The following is a 20,824-nucleotide window of genomic DNA, read 5'->3' on the forward strand; positions in this document are numbered from 1 at the left end:
TTCCTCAAGGGCGATTCGTGTATAATTTATTCAAAGAGGCTGCGCACCCTGCCACGCATACTGGATTATAATGAAGTATAATAATATATAACTGTTGCATAGGGGCTACATTTCGTAAAACGCTTGATCGCTGGTTTCACTGAGACTACCTTGCTATATATACACTGACAATTTTTATACTGTCTACAATGTAAAAATTATATTAGAAAAAAACACCCGATGATAGATAAAGATTTTTCTAGCATATATGAGGTAAGGTTATTAGGTTACATACAATTATTTAATCTCTGCGGAGACATGTAGCACTGCCCGCCGCCAGGGGCCGATGTTTGTTTTCTACAAGTAGAAAGGCGAAGAAGAAAACTTATTCTACTCTGCAGTAAACAAATCTTTCCATTCTGAGACCGGAGGTAAAACAAGATTACAACCTCCTGTATAATGAACTCTCTTTCGGATTAAAGGTATTGATATCGGAACTACACTATTCTTTATTTATGGTTTCAATTTCTGAACATGTATAGCTATAAAGCTAAAGCTAAAAACAATTGTCAAAATGTCTTAAACTTAGAGATTCGAATATTTAACAAAGTATTAACATTTCCACATAAATCATGATTACTTGTAACTTAGTGGAATACGTTAACATTTACATTCACAAGTATTTGATCTCAGTGCAAAACTTATTTTACCCCTCGAACAGAAGTTAGAACGTTGCCCGCAAATCAGGAATCAAAAACCTGCACTGGTTTTTTACACCTGGTTTGTGAAAGACTTGACATCGTGATGCACTTGGTTTTTCTTTCAGCTTCCTCGCTGAGCGAACGAAACATCACTTCATCTCCCGGGACCCACTATGCACGGCCCAGTGGACCAGTAGTGGGCCAATATGGCGGCCGAACTCATCCCCTCCAAGAACAAGTTGTCTCCTTCTCCCCCCGCCTCCTCCTCCCCCAACAGAAACCAGCAGCAGAACCGGACTGACCACAGCAGCTCCCCCACGGGACAGGGCCCTCACTGGCAGGGCCTCTACCCCACCATCAGAGAGAGGTGGGGATGACCTGAATCTTAAGACTCACTAGGGGGGCTCACTAGTGTAGTGGTCGTGGTGTTGGACCATCCCCAATGTCTACGTGTATGCATCCTAGGGCAAGAAGTCCTCCCACCGCTACCTTTTTCCTTAATGACCAATCTGTACCCCCACCCCCAACCCCAGGAACTCTGTGATGTTTAACAATGAGGTGATGGCCGACGTCTTCTTCCTGGTCGGGCCCCCGGGGAGCACCCAGCGGGTCCCGGGTCACAAGGTCAGACTGCAGCACCCTGGTCACTTACCCCACCCTGGTCACTTACACCACCCTAGTAGCTACATGCACCATGGTGTGTGTAGTTCTGTTCTGTGGAACTATGCTACTGCTGCCGTGGTTCTGTGTAACTGTGGTTCTTGTGTCCTGCAGTACGTTCTGGCGGTGGGCAGCTCCGTGTTCCACGCCATGTTCTACGGCGAGCTGGCCGAGGACCAGGGAGAGATCCGCATCCCCGACGTCGAGCCGCCGTCCTTCCTGGCCATGTTGAAGTGGGTTCTCCTCCCCTAGACCGGCACCAATACACTCATACCAGTGACCATTCCACACCATTCCACACCATCGACAAACTCCCAGCAAAACAACTGGCTTCACACGTCACCTGCCCTCCTGCCTCTCCGTCTCCTCGGTTCCACCGTCTTCTACCGTCACATAGAAGGGGGGGGGGGGAGTGAGCTGTGCGTTGTTGGGTGTAGTTTGTAAGGTGTGCTCTCCCCTCCGCAGGTACATCTACTGCGACGAGATCCAGCTGTGCGCCGACACGGTGCTGGCCACGCTGTACGCCGCCAAGAAGTACATGGTGCCCCACCTGGCGAGGGCCTGCGTGTCCTTCCTGGAGGGCAGCCTGAGCGCCCGCAGCGCCTGCGTGCTGCTGTCCCAGAGCTGCCTGTTCGAGGAGCCCGAGCTCACGCTGCGCTGCTGGGAGGTGATCGACGCGCAGGCCGAGCTGGCGCTGCGCTCCGAGGGCTTCTGCGACATCGACGCCCGCACGCTGGAGAGCATCCTGCGGCGGGAGACGCTCAACGCCAAGGAGCTGACGGTGTTCGAGGCGGCTCTGGGCTGGGCCGAGGCCGAGTGCCAGCGGCGGGACCTGGACCCCAGCGCCGAGAACCGCCGGCTGGTCCTGGGGAAGGCCGTCTACCTGCTGCGCCTTCCCAGCATGCCCCTGGACGACTTCGCCAACGGGCCGGCGCAGTCGGGCCTGCTGACGCTGGGCGAGACCAACGAGCTCTTCCTGTGGTTCACGGCGCTCAACAAGCCCGAGCTGCTGTTCTGCAGCGCGCCCCGCCCGGGCCTCCCCGCCCAGCGCTGCCACCGCTTCCAGTCCTGCGCCTACCGCAGCAATCAGTGGCGCTACCGCGGCCGCTGCGACAGCATCCAGTTCGCCGTGGACAAGCGCGTCTTCGTGGCGGGCTTCGGGCTGTACGGCTCCAGCTGCGGCTCGGCCGAGTACGGCGCCCGGATCGAGCTCAAGCGGCAGGGCGCCACCGTGGGCCACAACGTCGTCAAGTACTTCTCCGACGGCTCCAGCACCACCTTCCCCGTGTGGTTCGAGTACCCGGTGCAGGTGGAGCCGGACGCCTTCTACACGGCCAGCGTGGTCCTGGACGGCAACGAGCTCAGCTACTTCGGCCAGGAGGGCGTGACGGAGGTGCAGAGCGGCAAGGTCACCTTCCAGTTCCAGTGCTCCTCGGACAGTACCAACGGAACCGGGGTCCAGGGGGGGCAGATCCCCGAGCTGGTCTTCTATGCCTGAGGATGGTCTCAACTAGAAGGGGGGGGGGGGGGGGGTCTGGGGACCCGAGTGTAAACTCTAAAGCACTGCCTTAATAACACTATTAGCCTTATTCCACACCTGAGTTCTCATGTCCACATTGACACTTGACTGGACTACATTCCAGAGGTTCCTAAAGGAGGGGCCACATGACAGATGGGGCTTAAACCCATCAAGGTTGCTGCTCATTTTGATATTCAGGATCAAATCCTTTTTTTTTAGCAGTTATTATTGTGTTTGAATTTGAACATTTGAAGGGAGTGAAGCAAAGCATAATTCCTCTTAGAGTTGTTGGTGCCATGTTCTCACCACTAGTTCATCAAAACGGTCCTTTACAAACTACAGTTCCTGATCCGTTTGATCTTAGGTTGGTCGTGCTGATACCCAGTGTGATGTGTTTCCCAGTGGCTGTGTGGGTACTGCATGGTGATTGGTGCGTGGCTGGGAGGGGTTGGCTGGCTGCAGCGTTGAAAATAAAGGAAATATTTATCTACAGTCGCTCGTTATTCAACACAGCTGTTACAACCACATGTTACATTAAAACCAGAACATTATTCCAATCACTATTTACCTGACATCATTCTAATCCGTCCTTAAATGTTTTAATCCACCCGTATGACAGGTGACAAATCGATCCATTTTATACCAAATCAATCGAATCCATCCTTAAATGTTTTAATCCACCCATGACATTGTAATCCTATTTTAGATCACAAATCGATCCATTTTATACCAAATCATTCTAATCCATTTTGGCATGACATCGTTCTAATACATTTTTTAGATGACATCATTGTAATCCATCTTTCGATGACATCACGAAGGCCTTAGTGGCCTCGTGTTATTTGGTCCAGGTGAGATGGTCCTCTGATCAGCCGTACCAACCGGTCTGGACCAGAACCTGCTGCTGCCATCTCCTCAAGGACAGAGGAGAGGAAGCGTGTTCTCAAGGACAGAGGAGAGGAGGCGTCTTCCCAAGGACAGAGGAGAGGAGGGGGGGTCCTACATGAGTCTGGGTTTCTTGCCGGCCTGGAACTGTTGGGTCTTGTTCTTGACGGACTTGACCAGCAAAGAGAGACTTGGGTCCAGACTCTTCTTCTCAGCGCCGCCCCCAGCGCTGCCCGCCACCGCCGCCTCCTGTATCTGCGTGGGCACTTCCTGTTTCCTGCGGCGGTGCGTTTCCTGCTGGGCACGGCGCCGGAGCTTCTCGGCCACGATGGTGTCCGTGCCGCGCGTCTTCCGGAAGTTGGGGTCCGACGGGTCCAGGTTGAACAGGTGGGACGTGAACACCGCCTGGAACCGGGGGTCTGCGACGTCCACCTGCACACACACACACACACACACACACTGAACTGATCCGTTTCTCCTTCTTCTGACAAATGTACTTATTGTAGGTCGCTTTGGATAAAAGCGTCTGCTAAATGTAAATCTGACAGATCTGAAAATATCAGCTTTGACTAAATTATATATTTTATACTACAGTTTACTATGGTACATCATATATTGTATATTTCTTATATAAATATAGTAGTACATTAAAGATAGTTTATTATACATTTTGTATTCATTATAAAGGTATGCTAGTAGTATATTTTAGATTGGATATTATACATGGTGTATTTCATTATACAGTATAGTTTAGATTAGACATTATACATGGTATATTTCCTATCGCAGTATATTTTACATTGGATATTGTGCATGTTTTGTTTCCCATGCAGCAGATCATAGTATATTTAAATGGTTTATCTAATGATATTGATGATCTCGCTGACCTGGAAGTTGTCCTTGGGGAGGTCCTCCTGGCTCTTCTTCTGTAGTTTCTTCTTCTTCTTCTTGCTGAGGTTCTGCAGCTCAACGATCTTCTCAAAGTTGAAATGGTTGTGCTTCTCATCCTCATCATCTCCCATCAGCAGAGACATCTCCGCCTGAGAGACAGACAGACAGACAGACAGACAGACAGACAGACAGACAGGCAGGCAGGCAGGCAGGCAGGCAGGCAGACAGACAGACAGACAGTGTTTAGTTCAGTTGTTAGAATACAGCAGAATTATGGTTTGTTCCGTCTGTTTTGAAAATATAAACACGGCTTGTATCCGATTCTGTCGCTCCAGCTTATTTTCCAGAGCGGCTATTAGGTCAATTATGCAACACAAAGACTTTGGCGCTTTCTTCAGTGATCTGCGTTTGAGTGCTAAAACATGAAGTTCCTAATGCCCTCACAATGTAAAGCCAGCATTTTTTCAGCGCTTCCCACAATGTGCTCTCAGTCCATGAGCGGTAACTCAAAGCCTAAAATGTTTTTTTTACTAAATCGATCAAAAAGTTCGGGGTTTTAATATAGCTTGGATCGGCATCGTCTCCAATTACTCATGGACGCCAACTCAACCATCATTGTACCGGCAACGAGGCACGGCCACCAAGAATATTGCACTATTTGAACAGTTCACGCCAGCATTGTGGATTGTACTACAGAGCGGCTTATTTGTGGCAGTTTTACTTCTCCTGCGGCTTTTAGAAAACACAGCTTTATTTTGTTAAGTTCTGAAACCTTTCTCTTCTCCAGCTCTTCATCCTCCTCTGAACTCTCCTCTTCCTTCTTCTTCGTTGGTTTCTTCTTTACACCTGCTGCAAGGAGGTGAGCCAACCAGACAGGAAGTTAGTGCCGGGTCAGCAGGGTTCAACATGGATGCTTAGTGGATAACCTTCAGTCCTGCTGAAGGACTCATCAGGCTGATTGGCTGTTGCTGACGAGGTACCTGAAGCGCCCAGCTCCTCAGCGAAGTAGGGGTCGTTAAGGTCCACGTCTGACGGAACGTCATCTTCATCATCTTCATCAGCGAGGTTGGACTCCGCCTCCCCCTGGGGAGAGAGACTCGCTGTTGCCGTGTGTGTATAACCACATGAAACACACAACACAAACACCCCCGTCTCCTGGTCCTTCTCTATAACCAACCATCATCAAACACACGATACAAACACACCCCAACTCTTGGTTCCTCTCCTATGACCACGCATCATCAAACGCCCCACCTCTTGGTTCCTCCTCTGCTTCCTCCTCTCCTTCTTCTTCTCCAGGTAGTCCTCCCAGGGGGTCCGCTGCTCCTGGACCTCCATCTTCTTCTTCACCAGCCTCTCCGTGGTCTCCCTCAGACCTGTTGCCATGGAGACACGGTTGCCATGGAGACCCACCTTCTCCCCCGCTCCCGCCCTCATTGACAATAAGGTGGTCTACTAGATGTTCTGGACCAGAGGGTGGTCTACTAGATGTAGTGGATCAGAGGGGGGGGGGGGGTCTACCAGAGGGTGGTCTACTAGATGTAGTGCCCCAGAGGGGGGTCTACCAGAGGGTGGTCTACCTACCAGGGACCCAGGAGACCTCCATCTCCATCTCATTGTCTCCTCTCTGCTGGCTCTCCTTCTGCTGGATGCCCTTCAGCAGCTCTCGGTAGCGGGCGATCTGCTCCTCTCCACTCTTCTTCTTGTTCTTCCGTCTCCTCCTCTTGTCTTCCTCCTCCTCCTCCTCCTCCACTGGAGGCCCCTCCCTCTGCCCCCCTGGAACAGGAAGTAGACAAGACATGAGTTATTATTCCCACTAGCAATGAGACAGACTCCAACACGTCCCTATTGGTGGACAGACCCCGACACGTCCCTATTGGTGGACAGACCCCAACACGTCCCTATTGGTGGACCGACTCTGACACACTCTTATTGGTGGACAGACTCTGACACACTCTTATTGGTGGACAGACTCCGACACTTCCTTATTGGTGGACAGACTCCGATACTTCCTTATTGGTGGACAGACTCTGATACTTCCTTATTGGTGGACAGACTCCAACACTTCCAGACTCCAAACCACGCCCCTAGTAGGTGGCATGAGATGATGAGTGCTGCTTTGGCCTCAGCATTTCATATTTTCATGGTATTATTTTTATACATTGGCCATTGTTCTTCTACCCCTACCTTACAGAGCCAGCTCCCTGCAATCACTTTGTTCGTAGCTCCACGACACCATAAACTACACATATAGTAGGACTAGGAAAACGTAAATAGAACATATAGTAGAACTAGGACAACCTACACCTATAGTTGGACTAGGACACCCTACACCCTACACCCTAAACCCTAGTGTCGTGGTTTGGAAGGTCCCTACCTGCCGGCTTGTCTTCGGCCTTCTCTTCAGGCTCCAATGCTCCAGCCTGCTCCTCCTCCTGCTCCTCCTCCTCCTCGCTGGAGGAGGCCAGGTAGGCGTTGAAGTCCATATCCATGAGGTCAGACTTGTTGAAGTGCCTGTTGAGGGCCTGGATGCGGTCGTGGTCCGTCTCGTCCCAGGTCACCTCCACCTGCAGCAGGAACACCTCCAGCTCAAACACCTGGCTGTGTGTGTGTGTGTGTGTGTGTGTGTGTGTGTGTGTGTGTGTGTGTGTGTGTGTGTATATATATATATATATATATATATATATATATATATATATATATATATATATATATATATATATATATATATATATATATATATATATATATATATATATATATATATATATATATATATATATATATATATATATATATATATATATATATATATATATATATATATATATATATATATATATATATATATGTGTGTGTGTGTGTGTGTGTGTGTGTGTGTGTGTGTGTGTGTGTGTGTGTGTGTGTGTATACCTTGGAGGTAGCGGCAGCAGAGGAGGTGAACAGTTTGGGGGTGTAGGTGGTGAGCTCCACCTCTGTGGCCACCTCTTTGGGCTCCTCATCAAACACAACGTCGTCTGGAATGAAACTGGTGCCCACAGGACAGTCAAACTACCGTCCACACACAGGACAGTATAACTACCATCTACACACAGGACAGTCAAACTACCGTCTACACACAGGACAGTATAACTACCGTCTACACACAGGACAGTATAACCACCGTCTACACACAGGACAGTCAAACTACCGTCTACACACAGGACAGTCAAACTACCGTCCACACACAGGACAGTATAACTACCGTCTACACACAGGACAGTCAAACTACCGTCTACACACAGGACAGTATAACTACCGTCCACACACAGGACAGTATAACTACCGTCTACACACAGGACAGTATAACTACCGTCTACACACAGGACAGTATAACTACCGTCTACACACAGGACAGTATAACTACCGTCTACACAGGACAGTCAAACTACCGTCCACACACAGGACAGTATAACTACCGTCTACACACAGGACAGTATAACTACCGTCTACACACAGGACAGTATAACTACCGTCTACACACAGGACAGTCAAACTACCGTCTACACACAGGACAGTCAAACTACCATCTATACACAGGACAGTATAACTACCATCTAGACACAGGACAGTATAACTACCATCTAGACACAGGACAGTCAAACTACCGTCTACACACAGGACAGTCAAACTACCGTCTATACACAGGACAGTCAGAATACCGTCTACACAGAGGCAAGTCAAACTACCGTCTAGAGCACCGTCTACACACTGGTAGATAGTTTCTATAGATTCTGGTCTAGTTTCTATGTTTCTGGTCTAGTTACTACAGTCTCCGGTCTAGACTCTATAGTTCTGGTCTAGTGTCTATAGTCTCTGGTCTCTGGTCCGGTCGCTGTTCTTGACTCACCGCAGGTCCAGGATAGAGCTACTGCTCTCGTACTCAAAGCCGTCACACTCGCTGTAGATTTTTGCGGCCGTCTCGGCAGAGTCACACTCCACCACGGCGAAGAAGTAGCGGAGACGCTTGAACTGGTAGTCACGCAGCTTCTCCCTGTGCACCCTGCAGCAGAACACACCTCGTCACTCACCAGCTGACCCATCGGCATTCATGTTGAGCACAAAGTATTCCTATATCACTATTGATGTCAAAGTATTCTTGTTCACTATTGATGTCAAAATATTATTGTTCACCATTGATGTGAAAGTATTCTTCTATCACTAATGATGTCCAAGTATTCTTGTTCACCATTGATTTAATTTGTTCCTCACAGAGTGGAAGAAACCAATAGCACAACTGTAGTCATCGTCGTTTGAGGATGAAATTCCTTTTTTATATACGAGCATATAGATAGTACCTACGTATGTAGGTACAATGTATGTTGCTTAAGTTCTAAGTGAGTTGATTCAGTAGCATAAAGGAGTGGTACTTCTCTTCCTCCGAGTCCTTCTCGGGGTCTTCAGGGAGGCTGACCAGCAGCTCCAGAGGTCCCTGACTCTGCTCCATCTGCAGGCGCTCCTTCCCAAACTCTGACGGGTAGATCTGGACATACATTTGATTATAGAAGTTAAGATATATTACACACATTGTATAGATGATATATATATACAGTGTTGCGTAGCAGTGTCATAGTATGTAAATGTAGTGACTAAGTGTGTAATAGTGTGCTAATGTAGTGTAATAGTATGTAAATATAGTGTAATAGTGTGTATATATAGTTTAATAATGTGTTTTATATATATATAATGTTATTCTTTGTAATAGTGTGTATATATGGTGTAATAGTGTGTATATAGTTTAAGAATGTGTATACATATATAATGTTATTCTGTGTAATAGTGTGTATATAGTGTGTCATTCTGTGTAATAGTGTGTATATAGTGTGTCATTCTGTGTGATAGTGTGTATATAGTGTGTCATTCTGTGTGATAGTGTGTATATAGAGTGTCATTCTGTGTGATAGTGTGTATATAGAGTGTCATTCTGTGTGATAGTGTGTATATAGTGTGTCATTCTGTGTGATAGTGTGTATATAGTGTGTCATTCTGTGTGATAGTGTCATTCTGTGTGATAGTGTGTATATAGAGTGTCATTCTGTGTGATAGTGTGTTATAGTGTGTCTTTCTGTGTGATAGTGTGTATATAGTGTGTCTTTCTGTGTGATAGTGTGTTATAGTGTGTCTTTCTGTGTGATAGTGTGTATATAGAGTGTCATTCTGTGTGATAGTGTGTATATAGTGTGTCATTCTGTGTGATAGTGTGTATATAGAGTGTCATTCTGTGTGATAGTGTGTATATAGAGTGTCATTCTGTGTGATAGTGTGTATATAGTGTGTCATTCTGTGTGATAGTGTGTATATAGAGTGTCATTCTGTGTGATAGTGTGTATATAGTGTGTCATTCTGTGTGATAGTGTGTTATAGTGTGTCTTTCTGTGTGATAGTGTGTATATAGTGTGTCTTTCTGTGTGATAGTGTGTTATAGTGTGTCTTTCTGTGTGATAGTGTGTATATAGAGTGTCATTCTGTGTGATAGTGTGTTATAGTGTGTCTTTCTGTGTGATAGTGTGTATATAGAGTGTCATTCTGTGTGATAGTGTGTTATAGTGTGTCTTTCTGTGTGATAGTGTGTATATAGAGTGTCATTCTGTGTGATAGTGTGTAGAGTGTCATTCTGTGTGATAGTGTGTATATAGAGTGTCATTCTGTGTGATAGTGTGTATATATAGTGTCATTCTGTGTGATAGTGTGTATATAGAGTGTCATTCTGTGTGAATATAGTGTGTCATTCTGTGTAATAGTGTGTTATAGTGTGTCATTCTGTGTGATAGTGTGTATATAGAGTGTCATTCTGTGTGAAAGTGTGTATATAGTGTGTCATTCTGTGTGATAGTGTGTAGAGTGTCATTCTGTGTAATAGTGTGTATATAGTGTGTCATTCTGTGTGATAGTGTGTATATAGAGTGTCATTCTGTGTGATAGTGTGTATATAGAGTGTCATTCTGTGTGATAGTGTGTATTAGAGTGTCATTCTGTGTGATAGTGTGTATATAGAGTGTCATTCTGTGTGATAGTGTGTATATAGTGTGTCATTCTGTGTGATAGTGTGTATATAGAGTGCAGTAGGTTCACCTTGACTGACAGCACCACCCCTCCTGCTGGTTTGAAGGAGTTGAAGAGAGCCAGCAGATCTTTAGCCTTCAGGCGGTCCCAGTCCAGGTTACACACAGCTAGCCGGGGCCACACCTACACACACACACACACACACACACACACAATACTGTAGCAAAGTACACAACCTGACCAGTCCAGGTTACACACAGCTAACCGGGGCCACACCTACACACACACACACACACACACACACAATACTGTAGCAAAGTACACAACCTGACCAGTCCAGGTTACACACAGCTAGCCGGGCCCAAACCAACACACACACACACACACACACACACACACACACACACACACACAATACTGTAGCAAAGTACACAACCTGTCTAATCCAGGTTACAAACCTACACACAGACTCCTTCTCATGGAAATATGAATGGAAACTATAATAAACAATAATATACAAATTATATAAACCTTATATAATAACTATTGAAAAGGACTTTGTATACATTCTCCTTGCAGAGAGATACCTCCCATCCTTTCTCTAATTGAAGATAGTTAGCATTTGCATTGCCACTTTAGCCACAAGTCGGATACTGAGGCCAAGACAATCTGCTCACTTCTTTGTTGTTTAGATTCCTTTAACTGTGTTGCAGCCTTGACTGCAGACTTGCTGACATGCCCACTTCACCCATAGTGCAATGACATTTAACTTGGTCTCTCCCGCCATGGCAGACTTCAGCCATGGCCAATCCTCATCGCTCCAGAATGGTCCCTCCCCCTCCCCTTTGTATTTGCCACCCACGATGTGAAAGTTTCCCATCTGGGAATCACCTCTCACCTCTTCCCCACGGGGGGCGTCTTTACACAGGTCACCCCAGTCGTGTTGGATCTCCTCTTCCTCCCGTCGGAGGAGGGACTCCACCTCATCTTCCTCCTCGTCTTCATCAGAGCTGGTCTCAACGTTGCCCACCCCCCTGGCCAGGTCGGGCTCACTGTCATCCTCAGAACCAGAGTCCAAACCAGACTCCTCCTCCGCTGACTCCTCTTCGTCAGCACTGCCTCCTTCCAGCTCAGAGTCGTCCTCCTCACCTTCCTCATCTGGGAAGAGCTTTTGTTTAGTCCCTGAATCACCAACACGCTAACATCTTTTGTTCAGTCCCTGAATCACCAACACGCTAACATCTTTTGTTCAGTCCCTGAATCACCAACATGCTGATAGCTTTTGTTTAGTCCCTGAATCACCAATTAACTAGGGCGTTTAGCAGACGCTTTTATCCAAAGCGACTTACATCGGTTAATACACACATTGACACACCGACGGCGGGCAGAGTCAACCATGCAACCAGCTCGTCAGGAGCAGTTGGGGTTAAGTGTCTTGCTCAGGGACACATCAACACTCAGCTAGGAGGAGCTGGGGATCGAACTAGCAACCATTCCTGAGCTAAGCCGACACACTCAGTTGGGTCAGACCAACAAGCTAACATATTTTGTTTGGTCCCTGAATCACCAACATGCTGATAGCTTTTGTTTATTCCCTGAATCCCAAACATGCTAACAGCTTTTGTTAAGTCCCTGAATCACCAACATGCCCCACTGAGTGAAGCCACACCAGCCAGTACACGCCGGTACACTAGCGGAAATCCACAGTTATAATGTGTTGTCTTCCTATCTGACTTGCTCTCACGAGCCACTGAGTAAGAACCTACCTTCTGCCTCTTTGGGCGGCGCTCCTGTCTTCACCGCCACCTTCTTCTTCTTTCCTTCCTTCTTTCCCGGCTCCTCCACCTCCTCGCCCTCAGACTCAGAGAGGTTGTAGAAGCGCCTGAGGTCCTCCTTGGCGGTGTGGTTGACCGGCCGGCCCCGCTTGTCCACCGTCTGCTTCACCTGGAAGCGCTTGTCCTTGAACATGGCCTGGAAGCGCTTGTCGATCTGGACCTTCTGCTCCCGGTCGGGCATCTCCCAGAACCGCGGGTCCTTCTGCACCCGGCGGAACCGCGCATCCTCGTTGGGCTTATTCGACATGACGACTCTGCTACCTGAGACCACAGGTGACTATCTGCCTGGAACAACAGGTAGATATACAGGGAATTAAACCAGGTTGGTAGTTATCATAGTAGTTGTTATATCAGCTTGGTGGTTATCATAGTAGTAATATCAGGTTGGTAGTTATCATAGTAGTTAGATCAGGTTGGAAGTTATCATAGTAGTTGTATTAGGCTGATAGCAATCCTAGAGTGGTTATATCAGGTTTGTAGTTATCAGTAGTTGAATCAGTTTGGTAGTTATCATAGTAGTTATATCAGGTTGGTATTTATCATACCAGGATGATTGTTGTCGTTATCAGATCAGGCTGGAAGTTTACATAAATGCAGTAACTAAGTGTAGCAGATAGTAAGAGATCAGCCTTTCCGTTTAACGGGGAAAGATACAGCCCTTCTGCTTAAATCTCGGTAATGTTGATCCGGCAGATATACATTGCAGACAGAGTGAAACAACATTACGCTAGTTTAGCATCTAACTGTTAAAAGAGTCTGCAACATTTACATGGAGGGAGTGAAACATAAATCAACACCACATAATACCATATTATTTAAATCCATTATATCCATAAATCCTTCAGTCAAGAAAGTAACGTGTCTACATTTTCATACCAAGTTGTGTTCTTCTGGTGGTTTACACACGTGTTTTCCCGGCATGCATTACTTCATTGACCTTTCTGCCCCGCCCATTTTACTACAGTAAGAGAAATGGGACAAACTGACCCTACAGGGAGAAATATATTTGTATTACTATCTATAAAACAATTGCATGACATACATGTACAGCAATATATGTATCATCGTCCAACTTTGCTGTTTGCAGATTGATAATTGCTAAACATAGTCAATACACAAAAAATCTGCATTCTAAATGCAATCCAGTTCCGGTTAGGCGGAATCCTATATCCAGTCCAGGTTTTCTATAGTTTCCTTAAGGTCAGTCAATGTGGTCGTCAACAGTGTGTCTGTTTTGCAATGTTGGGAAACATTCTTCAATTTGTAGAGTAATTCCCAGCAACAGAACGACAGGTCCAGAATGAATAAGCTCGTCAGTAATTCCCGGACCCGAGTCCTATTGACCTGCAGGACTTGGTTCTCCCATCCACAAAGAGGTGTCCTGACAGCGGCCCCAAACACCCCGAAAAGCCGCCTGGCATCCCTCAACCCTCCGCCTCCACAGCGGACAGATTCCCGCAGGCACAGGTCCGGAGGGGCAGGTATGAATGTGTTTGACAGAGAGATGAAGAGACGACAGAGGAAGTGGGCAGCGTCGCTACAGGGGAGCCAGCAATTTGACTACCTTAGAGACGAGGTAATGCCTAGATCTCCTCATGGCCAAACATATAACAACACCATGTGCATTCAACGTAGCAACGAATATCAAAAACATAACAATTCTAAAATATAACACAACTTAATTACATTCTGTAATTAACAGTATTATGACTGTTGTATTATGTTCAACTAATGACATTTCGTAGTACGTCTATTGTTTTGATTTAACTTGCCGAACTGATAGCCTACAATATAGGAGTAGTTTTATTACATGTAGCAGGTTGAATGAAGCTTGTCGTAGTGCTGAATGAGGAGATGATTTGGGTTGTTGGGGGATGTTCTGCAGGTGGGGAGTCGCGTGGCGGATCGGGTCTATGACATCGCTCGGTAAGTAAAGACACCACAGCACCACACCTGTCCTATATGCTGACCTATCAGAGTTGAAACTAAACGTCTCAACACATTTGTACACATGTAGATGAGTTTAAGGTTGTAAGCTGTGTTCACACTGTGGTCAACTTTGCATGGCAGTGGTCCGAAACCCCAGGACCCCTCATTAGTCTCAAGACCCCATTGTGAGCCCAACTTGCATTTGCTCCACACTTGTTTTTACCCCTTCAAACCACATTAGACAGAAATACTAAGGCAATCATTATGATAGTCTGTGTATGTACAGGACCTTTGAAACATGTGAATGTTGTTGGAACTCGGTTCTAGAGGTTCTCAGTTTCTGTCTTTCTCCAGAACCTTCCCGCTGGCTCTGGACTTGGGCTGTGGGAAGAGCCACATCGCCCAACACCTGAGCAAGGTACCCCCTCGCAGCATTTATAAAGGGGACGTATTATACCACCAGGTGTGAGTGTGATTAGCCATTACAAGCCGTTTTGAAAATCTGCCTCTTCTGACATCACAAGTGGGCGTGTCCACCTAGATGTGATGATGGATATATCAGCAACATTTGCTCCAGTCCACCGGGTAGGCTGGTAGACTGATCTATCCAGCACACATCTAGGTGGACACGCTCACTCAAAACGGTTTGTTAGAAATAATCACACTCAAACCTGGTGGTATAATATGTTGCCTTTGATGATATCTGTATCATTGATTGACCTCTAGCCTGGTTCCTGTCTCTCAGGATGTGGTGGAGCGTTTGGTCCTGGCAGACACCTCAGAAGACCGCCTGGTGAGTCTCCAGGTCCACATGGAACATCTTCAATATCTAGCCTTGAAACGCCTGAACATGTATTTCTATTAACATGAGACAAGACAGGTGGGGCCTACAGCTGATACAAGTACATTGTCAGCAGTATTTTAGGAAGTGTTGTACATTGAAGTAATTTCAAACAGATAGGCCTTGTCGATTGAAGTCATTTATAGTGCAGTAGGAAGGGGAACAGTCAGGTAGTTGTGGACTGAAGTGATAATGCAGTAGGAAGGTGAACAGTCAGTTGTAGACTGAAGTAGAGTTTAGATTCTCTGCCCGACCCGGCCAGACCCGGCCGATACTTCCCACCACTGTCCTCGGGCCGGGTCAGGCCGGGCCTTTGATCGAGCGTTTGTGTTTTGTTTGTGTTTTTATCATTGCTTTATTGGCCTAATCTGAGGAGAAATCTATGCCATAAACAGAAATATTATAGGCCTTTATTACTCGGGTCTTCTCAATGCCGTGGAACGCTCCGTTCACTTGCATGGGAAGTAGTAGTCATCATGGACATATTAAAGAAGTAGTAGTCCGGTAACTTGTCAACCCCAGCGTCTTTGGTTGCTAAGCGACGTCAACGTCTTTGGCGGACTATTTCTCTGCTGATCAACACTATAAATGCTAGTAACGAATAAATTGTAAAAAGACACACCATGTGAAGTTATTTTTTCGTTTTGGCCATTCTGTAGTAGCCGTGTAATAAGCGGGATAATGTATAGAACGTCCTATATATAGACGTTATATACATACATTATCCCCTACATATATATTTACACAGGATCGGGCCGGGTCGGGCTTGGTTTTCTGGGCCCGATCTAAGCTCTAGACTGAAGTGATAATGCAGTAGGAAGGGGGAACAGATAGGGAGTTGTAGACTGAAGTATTTTCCCTCCAGAACCAGAGGTCCGCCTGTGAGATCCCGACCCAGTGCGTCCTGGCCGACGAGGAGTACCTGCCCTTCCCAGAAAACACCTTTGACCTGGTGCTCAGCAGCATGAGGTGATGACCTTTATCCTTTGACCTGGTGATCAGCAGCATGAGGTGATGACCTTTATCCTTTGACCTGGTGATCAGCAGCATGAGGTGATGACCTTTATCCTTTGACCTGGTGATCAGCAGCATGAGGTGATGACCTTTATCCTTTGACCTGGTGATCAGCAGCATGAGGTGATGACCTTTATCCTTTGACCTGGTGATCAGCAGCATGGGGTGTTGACCTTTATCCTTTGACCTGGTGATCAGCAGCATGAGGTGATGACCTTTATCCTTTGACCTGGTGATCAGCAGCATGAGGTGATGACCTTTATCCTTTGACCTGGTGATCAGCAGCATGGGGTGTTGACCTTTATCCTTTGACCTGGTGATCAGCAGCATGAGGTGATGACCTTTGACCTGGTGATCAGCAGCATGAGGGGATGACCCTAGCCCGGTGCTATCAAAGGTCAATGGAGAATATTCCCTCTAGTGATCGCTGCTATTTATCTACACCTGGGCGTGTCCGGTTATACCTGAGGGGTTACGCCGATAGATGGGTTATATGACTTCCCAGTCGGTCTCCCAGAGCTCCACCGCCATAACCCTAAGACCTCTGAAGGAGACTGTGAGGAGGACATTCCTGCCAGGGAGGATAGGATTGTGATAGGAGCTGAACGGAAGAATGCAGAATGGTAGCATAAACAAGAACAACTAATGTTGAGTTTGATTAAGTTGTTTTAAATCGTGTAATCCACTAGTTTCCGTCTTTCTCCTCTTAGTATGCACTGGATCAACGACCTGCCGGGAGCCTTCAAACAGGTACGCCTCGACATTTAGTCAGCTGCAGCATTAGGTCAGCTCCAACTTTAAGACGTGTCCAACATTTCACGATGGCTGCTGTGCTCATGTTAGAGCAACAGCAGAACTCCCACTTTGTAGTTATCATAGTAGTTAGATCAGGTTAGTAGTTATATCATCAGGTTGGTAGTTATCATAGTGGTTATATCAGGTTAGTAGTTATATCAGGTTGGTAGTCATAGTAGTTAGATCAGGTTGGAAGTTATCATAGTAGTTGTATCAGGTTGGTAGTTATCATAGTAGTTATTTCAGGTTTGTAGTTATGATATTAGTTATATCAGATTGGTAGTTCTGGTGCTAGTTATATCAGGTTTGTAGTTATGATATTAGTTATATCAGATTGGTAGTTCTGGTGCTAGTTATATCAGGTTTGTAGTTATGATATTAGTTATATCAGATTGGTAGTTCTGGTGCTAGTTATATCAGGTTTGTAGTTATGATATTAGTTATATCAGATTGGTAGTTCTGGACGCTAGTTATATCAGGTTGGTAGTTATCCTCCCAGTCCCACCAGTGGGAGCAGCAGCTGACGGCCGTGCGGTGCTCCCCTCCAGATCCAGTCGGTGCTGAAGCCCGACGGGGTGTTCATCGGCGCGGTGGTGGGCGGGGAGACGCTGTTCGAGCTGCGCTGCTCGCTGCAGCTGGCCGAGACGGAGCGCGAGGGGGGCTTCTCCCCCCACATCTCCCCCTACACCGCCGTCAGCGACCTGGGGAACCTGATGGGCCAGGCCGGCTTCAACATGCTCACCGTGGTGAGGACCCAGCTAGATTCAGCTCGCAGTAGGTAGGACCGGTTAGAACCGGTTAGAACCATGCTAGGACCAGCTAGGACCAGCAGGAACCATTTTATACCATGTTAGAACCAGCTAGGACCAGTTTGAACCAGTTAGAACCGCAATAAACGAGCTTTGGGAGAGAAAAAAAAGAGTCAACTTTGTAAATTGTTTGGTTTGAACTGGTTAAAACCATACAAGAACAGCTTGAACCTGTTTGAATTGGTTAAAACCATATAATAACCAGCTTGGACCCTTTTGAACTGGTTAGAACCAGCTAGGACCTATTTGAACCACGTTGGGACCAGCTGGGAGCAGTTAGAACTGGTTGGAACCATGTTAAAACCAGCAAGGAACAGCTTGGCCAAGGAGCAGGTAGGGGTCAGACAGTACAAAGACCGGTCATGAAGGGGCAGGTAGGGGTTAGACAGTACAAAGACCGGTCATGAAGGGGCAGGTAGGGGTCAGACAGTACAAAGACCGGTCATGAAGGGGCAGGTAGGGGTCAGACAGTACAAAGACCGGTCATGAAGGGGCAGGTAGGGGTCAGACAGTACAAAGACCGGTCATGAAGGGGCAGGTAGGGGTCAGACAGTACAAAGACCGGTCATGAAGGGGCAGGTAGGGGTTAGACAGTTCAGACACAGGTCATTGAGCAGTAGGCCAAGACAGAGGGTGACTCTCTCTCTTCTGCAGGATCTGGATGAGATCCAGGTGGACTACCCCAGTATCTTCGAGGTCATGACAGATCTGCAAGGTAAGACACATCACACAGCATCTCAACATAATGATATAATGTTCATAATTTTTGTCACAACATCACTGCAGTTTATTTTCCTAACTAACTGCTGGCTCCAGGTTCCTATCAGCATGGTTTATATGGAAACGTGAATCAGCCCTGATCTTGGTTCAGCCCACCTCCTCTCCCAGTGTATGCGTGTTCTGAAATTGTGGCTGATCCATTGACGGGTGTTAAGCAGCTCTTTAAAGGAGAAATCCGGTGTAAAATGGATCTGGGATATGTTTAGTATGATAACGAGTTGGAATGTTTGTTTGTGAGCCAGAAAGCGCGTATAGACGCATTCTGAAGTTGGCTGTGTTTAGCCGTTTCTACCAAAACGCTATAAACTTGGAACGATGGGGGCATTTGTTATGGTAAATACTAAATTGCTATTTTAAACCACTTAAAAGGCTAGAAGTAGGCCGACACTTCTTTGGTAGTATAATAAGGGTCTTAACATATAAAACAAGGCATTGATAACTTTGTAAGTGTACAGATTGTTTATTAAAAAGGACATTTTACACACACACACTCAGTAGTTCACCCATCTACGCCATCTTGTTTTCAAGACTCAATAAGTAGATTGGCGAACACAGAGCTTGCGTTGTGTTGTTGACGGATGTCACAATCTCTGTTTTCGTCAATCTACTTATTGAGAAACAAATACACACATTTTGATTCAAAGAATCTCTCTCTCTCTCTCTCTCTCTCTCTCTCTACCTCTCTCTACCTCTCTCTACCTCTCTCTACCTCTCTCTACCTCTCTCTACCTCTCTCTACCTCTCTCTCTCTCTCTCTCTCTCTCAGGGATGGGTGAGAGTAACTGTGCGTGGAACAGGAAGTCCGTCCTCCACAGAGACTCCATGCTGGCGGCGGCGGCCGTCTACCAAGGTAAGCACAGAACCTCCAGCACCTCCTTTGGTCAGCCCCAGACCAGGAGGATCCTACCTGGTCTGGGACTAGTCCAGGGGAGTATCAGAGGCAGTATTATGGGATGGAATCCTGTCGGGTCGGGGTTCGCCTGGTGTGAGCAGTGTAGGCCGGGTCCCGGTACAGCAGGGCCCGGTGAACCCCAGTACCGACCGAGGCAGATAACAGAACAACAACCAGACGATTAATGGGGTCTCTTGCTGAACCCCCCCCCCCCCCCCCCCGAGTGTCTGAACATGGGACCCGACGCCCTCGTTCTCTCACCGCTCGTAGAATCCGTCTCCAGCAAGGTTAGGGCTGGTTTGGATGAGGTTACTGGCACAGTTACGCAAGTTAGTGGTATGGTTAGGATAGTGGTAGGGGTAGGTTATTGGTACGGTTATGTGAGTTGTAGGGTAAGGTTAGGGGTTGGTAGTAGGGTTAAGTCAGTGGTAGGGTTAGGTTAGTTGTAGGGTTAGGTTAGTGGTAGGGTTGGTTAGTGGTAGGGTTACGTTTGTGGTAGGTTTAGGGTAGTAGTAGGGTTAGGTTAGTGGTAGGGTTATGTTAGTAGTAGGGTTAGCTCAGTGGTGTTTAGGTGAATGGTAATCATAGGGATGAGTAAAACACTGCGCTCTATCTTCGGAAGAGGAAGTGACTGATTCCGCGGTAGACGAGTTGCAGAATGTGTCCACTTCCTGTTTGGTGTCTTCTCTCCCTCTGATATTACCCTCCTCACCGACACTGTCTGTAGACTCTAACTTTAAATGTTGATCTGGTTGGACCCGTCCCCAGAGATGTACGGCCACCCAGACGGCGGCGTCCCCGCCACCTTCCACGTCCTCTACATGATTGGCTGGAAGCCCCACGAGTCCCAGGTAAACAGGATGTGACCTCAGGACAGTGTTGTGCGTAGTGTTCGGTTTGCGTTAACAGCGTGTTTCCTTTTGTCTTCAGGCCCGGCCGGCCAAGCGAGGGTCCGCTACGGTGTCGTTCAGCGACCTGACCCAGGTGGGCCGCACCGTCACCAAGGAGACGCCGTAGAGACGCCGGACCCCGGCCAGAACATTCTATTCATGTTATAATAATGTACATAGTGTGGGATTCAAAGTGTTGGCCTTTTTAAAGATGAACTGCAATAAACAAGCTTTGAGACAGAAAAATTAGTGAGTGTTTTTTTAGCATAACATTAACATTACAGAATGATGTATTTATACTATGAATTATGCTTGTAATAAATGCGTTTATATTGTGTTTATGTATATTGTGGACATGATGT

General features: G+C 46.8%; 3 protein-coding genes across 4 annotated transcripts; 2 read left to right on the forward strand and 1 right to left on the reverse strand.

Annotated features, from left to right (window-relative positions):
• The first annotated feature begins 326 nt into the window (after positions 1 to 326).
• Positions 327 to 3,349, forward strand: LOC132454553 (BTB/POZ domain-containing protein 3-like). Its single transcript, XM_060047997.1, has 5 exons — positions 327 to 461; positions 806 to 1,047; positions 1,214 to 1,304; positions 1,455 to 1,573; positions 1,806 to 3,349. The coding sequence occupies exons 2-5, from the start codon at positions 887 to 889 to the stop codon at positions 2,836 to 2,838; spliced, it is 1,404 nt and encodes a 467-aa protein (XP_059903980.1). The 5' UTR covers positions 327 to 461; positions 806 to 886; the 3' UTR covers positions 2,839 to 3,349.
• A 161-nt stretch (positions 3,350 to 3,510) lies between these two features.
• Positions 3,511 to 13,513, reverse strand: esf1 (ESF1, nucleolar pre-rRNA processing protein, homolog (S. cerevisiae)). 2 transcript variants are annotated; one of them, XM_060047990.1, is made up of 14 exons: positions 13,389 to 13,513; positions 12,444 to 12,797; positions 11,576 to 11,835; positions 10,747 to 10,860; positions 9,045 to 9,157; positions 8,525 to 8,677; positions 7,549 to 7,663; positions 7,013 to 7,202; positions 6,220 to 6,411; positions 5,890 to 6,011; positions 5,616 to 5,718; positions 5,408 to 5,484; positions 4,632 to 4,784; positions 3,511 to 4,176 (listed from the first exon to the last, which is right to left on the reverse strand). In XM_060047990.1, exons 2-14 carry the CDS (start codon positions 12,757 to 12,759, stop codon positions 3,859 to 3,861), a joined length of 2,226 nt encoding a protein of 741 aa, XP_059903973.1. In that variant the 5' UTR covers positions 12,760 to 12,797; positions 13,389 to 13,513; the 3' UTR covers positions 3,511 to 3,858. The 2 variants fall into 2 exon arrangements, with proteins under 2 accessions (XP_059903973.1, XP_059903974.1); XM_060047991.1 differs by having other exon boundaries at positions 12,444 to 12,793; positions 13,389 to 13,507.
• Positions 13,514 to 13,654: 141 nt separating this feature from the next.
• Positions 13,655 to 20,708, forward strand: ndufaf5 (NADH:ubiquinone oxidoreductase complex assembly factor 5). The gene is made up of 11 exons (XM_060048000.1): positions 13,655 to 14,088; positions 14,398 to 14,438; positions 14,796 to 14,859; positions 15,187 to 15,234; positions 16,148 to 16,251; positions 17,007 to 17,046; positions 17,640 to 17,837; positions 18,555 to 18,615; positions 19,447 to 19,530; positions 20,341 to 20,423; positions 20,503 to 20,708. Exons 1-11 carry the CDS (start codon positions 13,813 to 13,815, stop codon positions 20,587 to 20,589), a joined length of 1,086 nt encoding a protein of 361 aa, XP_059903983.1. The 5' UTR covers positions 13,655 to 13,812; the 3' UTR covers positions 20,590 to 20,708.
• The last annotated feature ends 116 nt before the right edge of the window (positions 20,709 to 20,824 follow it).

This window comes from Gadus macrocephalus, chromosome 3 (assembly GCF_031168955.1).
Source record: "Gadus macrocephalus chromosome 3, ASM3116895v1".
NCBI lineage: Eukaryota > Metazoa > Chordata > Actinopteri > Gadiformes > Gadidae > Gadus > Gadus macrocephalus.

Bases quoted from the DNA above. Each gene is read 5' to 3' on its own strand.
- LOC132454553 (XM_060047997.1), top strand. From the start codon at position 887: ATGGCGGCCGAACTCATCCCCTCCAAGAACAAGTTGTCTCCTTCTCCC. The intron at 1,048-1,213 runs GTGGGGATGACC...CCCCAACCCCAG, and splicing joins TACCCCACCATCAGAGAGAG to GAACTCTGTGATGTTTAACA. The intron at 1,305-1,454 runs GTCAGACTGCAG...TGTGTCCTGCAG, and splicing joins AGCGGGTCCCGGGTCACAAG to TACGTTCTGGCGGTGGGCAG.
- esf1 (XM_060047990.1), bottom strand. From the start codon at position 12,759: ATGTCGAATAAGCCCAACGAGGATGCGCGGTTCCGCCGGGTGCAGAAG. The intron at 4,785-5,407 runs GTTTCAGAACTT...TCTGTCTCTCAG, and splicing joins AAGAGCTGGAGAAGAGAAAG to GCGGAGATGTCTCTGCTGAT. The intron at 4,177-4,631 runs GTCAGCGAGATC...GTGTGTGTGCAG, and splicing joins TCCCCAAGGACAACTTCCAG to GTGGACGTCGCAGACCCCCG.
- ndufaf5 (XM_060048000.1), top strand. From the start codon at position 13,813: ATGAATAAGCTCGTCAGTAATTCCCGGACCCGAGTCCTATTGACCTGC. The intron at 14,860-15,186 runs GTACCCCCTCGC...CCTGTCTCTCAG, and splicing joins TCGCCCAACACCTGAGCAAG to GATGTGGTGGAGCGTTTGGT. The intron at 20,424-20,502 runs GTAAACAGGATG...TTTTGTCTTCAG, and splicing joins GGAAGCCCCACGAGTCCCAG to GCCCGGCCGGCCAAGCGAGG.